The sequence below is a fragment of the Micropterus salmoides genome, unplaced genomic scaffold (assembly GCF_014851395.1).
Source record: "Micropterus salmoides isolate LMB-PRFRI ecotype aquatic unplaced genomic scaffold, ASM1485139v1 Ms_hic_scaffold_1419, whole genome shotgun sequence".
Classification (NCBI taxonomy): Eukaryota; Metazoa; Chordata; class Actinopteri; order Centrarchiformes; family Centrarchidae; genus Micropterus; species Micropterus salmoides.
The window spans coordinates 3,898-7,377 of record NW_024040507.1 but is presented as its reverse complement, the minus strand read 5'-3'; the positions used below and the strand labels follow the sequence as shown (position 1 = coordinate 7,377).

Below are 3,480 nucleotides of genomic sequence, written 5' to 3'. Positions count from 1 at the left end.
AACAAACTGGGCCCTCCAGTGGTAATAACATGAAACTGCAGTTTCAATCACTTCATCTTTATTCACCACTTGATGACAAACTACAAATTAATTCAGGCCTGTGGCATGCTGCCACCTAGTGGCCGGCCACTTAACTACAACTGGCGGAGCATGTGTATCTGCTCACGTTTCAATGTATATACGTGTGTTTGTGTCCCACCTGGCCAGGTCCTTGTCCTTGTTGAGGTGCTGGAAGAAGGAGGGCTCACAGATGAGCTGCTCCTCCTGACACACCTGCTTACAGGTGCGACCAGGCTCGGCCAGTTTGACCTGCAGAGCGCTGAGAGGAGGCCACATCACCTGGCCGTGGCAGAAGTCCTGACAACACAACGCGACGGAAATACAGTTATGTTACTGAAGAACAGAAGCTCATACAAACAGACATGATTCTAGTGAGTCAAGCCATTCATCTGGTATGACACAGATGATTAAAAATCATTAATGCATTAACTATTTCAACAAATACAGGCACCGAAACTGTCCTAACAAGATAATCAGTAATCATGTTGCTGACAAAAATGTTTTTTTCCAGTTCAAGGAGGTCACTAATGCATTTATGTTATACACTTATTTTTAATTACTGAATTGTCACTTAACATGGTTACTGCACACAGCTAAATAACATAATTAAAAGACATTGTTGCTTACTTTGATTGAAATCCTTCAAATACAAAATACATTATTATATATTCTATTCTATATTTTTGTTATGTATATCTTATTCCAATAATATAGTTTTTGTCATGGTGTATATTTTGAAAATTATATATACATTTCCCCATGTTCTGTCTGATTGTTGCACACTGGTTTTAACACAGTAAAGCTTCAATCACACTTAAACTACAAAATAAAGAGTGTTTATAAATGATCACTTCCATTACATTAGAGTTATTAATCTATGCATTTGACTCATAGCAGCTGAAATAGTTGGCATTTAAATCACCAACTTTCATTCAGCTATAATCAAGTCTCAGATTCTGACATACTTGTATGCTGAGGTAACATCTACAGGCTGTACCTGGTTTTCAATGAAGGCGTTGACTCTCTGCAGCATCCCCTCGCAGGTGAACTCATAGGGCAGGTAGGGCTCAATCTGATCAGACAAACACAAAACACAGACAAAGAAGTGTCAGGGGAGGATACTTCACTGTGTGTGTGTGTGTGTGAGAGCTCAGCCTGGTGAAATATCAACCCGGTGTCTGCCTTTTGATTCCTGTCGACCTGCACAGGCTCAAGATTCGCAGAGGGGAAAACTTCAAAAAGGAAGGACCAACTGAAGCCTTTGTTTGCAGTGCTGCTAAGCCGCTCGCTGCTTTCTCTGTGTCTTTGTGCGCTGAGAGGAAGAGGAAGAGGAGGAGGGGGGGGAAGAGGGAGGGCGCGCGGGCCAAGCCGGAGCCTGGTAGGCTGCGGCTTGCCACGGATCACAAAGCATACGAGGCTCCGTGGGCTTGTCCGGTGAACCAAGCCATTGTTCCGACTCGCTCGGCGGGGCACAAAACAACACGAGGTCCCGCGGCTGGCCTTTAAATATGCATGGACGCGAAGACGGAACAGGATCTCCCTTTCTTTCCCCTGTGCTTTCACTCATCCTCCATCTCTGGGTAGGTTTCCATTCAAGCATTTGTTCCAACCAATTATGATAATATGTTGATAATCCATGAGCCTTCCCTGCTTTTCATTCAGATCTTCTTCATCCTTTCATCTCACCACCACCAGTGTCTAGACTCCATCACGGGGAATTTCAATGCCTCTGCAGCTTCAACCCCTTTAAATGTTGCCAAATTGACTTTTCACATTCTCAAATTCAATGTATCACAATAAATGATTTTAACACTTTTTTCGTGTACCTCTAACATGAATGACTTGTATTTACATCATGTATTAGAGTGCTGTAAATTTGAATTACGACTGAGGCAATCAGTAAGTTAATCAATTAGTCAACTGACTGAAAATTAATCAGCAACCATTTTGATAATCAACTAATTTTTTTTCAAGCAATGAAAAGAAATCCAGTTCCAGCTTCTTTGATGTGAAGGTTTGCTGCTTTTCCTTTGGTTTTTGGTTATTGGACCAAACAAGGCTTTAAATATGTCAATTTATGCTTTAAGAAACTATGATATGGGACATTATTTATTTTTACTATTTTTTGATATTCTATGAAAATCAACTGAGTAGCAGCATTACTTTGCAATAAGAAATTGCCAAATTGCCGAATTTTACTGACTGAATCCCACAAAACAGTAATAATTATGAGGCAGTCATCTCATAAATGTTCCCATCTTTTTACGCCATCGTTTTATATTAACGCAGACATTTTTTAAGGAAAGGTGTTCCCGTGTTTACCTTCTGGCTGAGGATCGAGCGGATGGCCCGCTCCACCTCGGCAGAGTTCTCGATATCCACCGTCCACACGTGGGGTTGACCGATGTACACCTCAGCATACGGATGTTGAGAGGTCAGCTGCGGACAACCACGAAAGAGTAGAGGTTAGGAAGAAAAACTAAAAAGTAATATCTTGAGAAAAAGAGCAAGGAAAGAGTAAAAACTTGTGTTTGTGTCGCCAAAGATCTCCTTCGCTCACCTCTCTCAGAGTGGGTTTGCCCTTGAAGAAGTCTGTGTTTTGCTGCTCTTTGGAGGGTTGAATTTGGGGTTGAGGAACGCACAGCCGTTGGCAATGGCCTCCAGGGGGGCAGGTCCCTCGTAGGGGAAGGACAGACCCACAAACAACTGCAGTGGAGAGAAAATTTAGAGGACACCAAAATGATTAGCCTCCACATGCATGTTATATTTAATCAAAACCAAGAGAGGGGTTGAACTCAGGATAAACATGAATTAAAGTATAACCTGAGAACATTTGTGCTAACTCTGCCTTTAATTAAAGCCACACCAACTTAAGTCTGTGTTCACACTTTTTTCAAGCTGCCAGCATGGGTTCATCACTGAAGGTGGGAAGGAGCTACTGACATAATCAGAATAAAAAAAAACAGCAGGTGGAAGTGGAGAGGTAGAAAATTTCACCGGCTGCTTTGAGGAGTTTCTGCTGTTTGCTGATAGCAGCAGTTAGCCCTTGTTGAAACAAACCTCCCATGTTATCAGCACAAACTGCATTTGAGGCAGCACTTTTTCTCTATGAAACAAGGGAGGAAAAACAAGCAGAATAATATGAAGACATCGCTCTAATGTTTATTCCTCCCATAGGCCGCTAGGAGTTTGGTAAAGAGGGAGTACTGTGGATATTTTGCAGTTGGAAACACACTATATCTCGGCAGCCCGATGAGAATTAGAAAAAAACAGTAACTCGATTAAAGATGTTTACAACACTTTACAAATCTGAAACTACTCATTTAAAACACCATGAACACCACATGAGCCGCATCACTTAATCTCAAAATACTGACCCTGATCTTTAGTTAACACATGTTTCTTCCACTTCAATCAGTG

At 41.7% G+C, this 3,480-nt stretch overlaps 1 protein-coding gene across 1 annotated transcript; it reads right to left on the bottom strand.

Annotated features, from left to right (window-relative positions):
• Positions 1-1,100: 1,100 nt before the first annotated feature.
• Positions 1,101-2,766, bottom strand: LOC119903256 (alpha-1,6-mannosylglycoprotein 6-beta-N-acetylglucosaminyltransferase A-like; the record flags this gene model as incomplete). Its single annotated transcript, XM_038719461.1, is given in 3 exon segments — positions 1,101-1,132; positions 2,383-2,499; positions 2,621-2,766. A coding segment is annotated over 1 exon segment (141 nt), but the record flags the coding sequence as incomplete, so codon positions are not given.
• Positions 2,767-3,480: the final 714 nt, after the last annotated feature.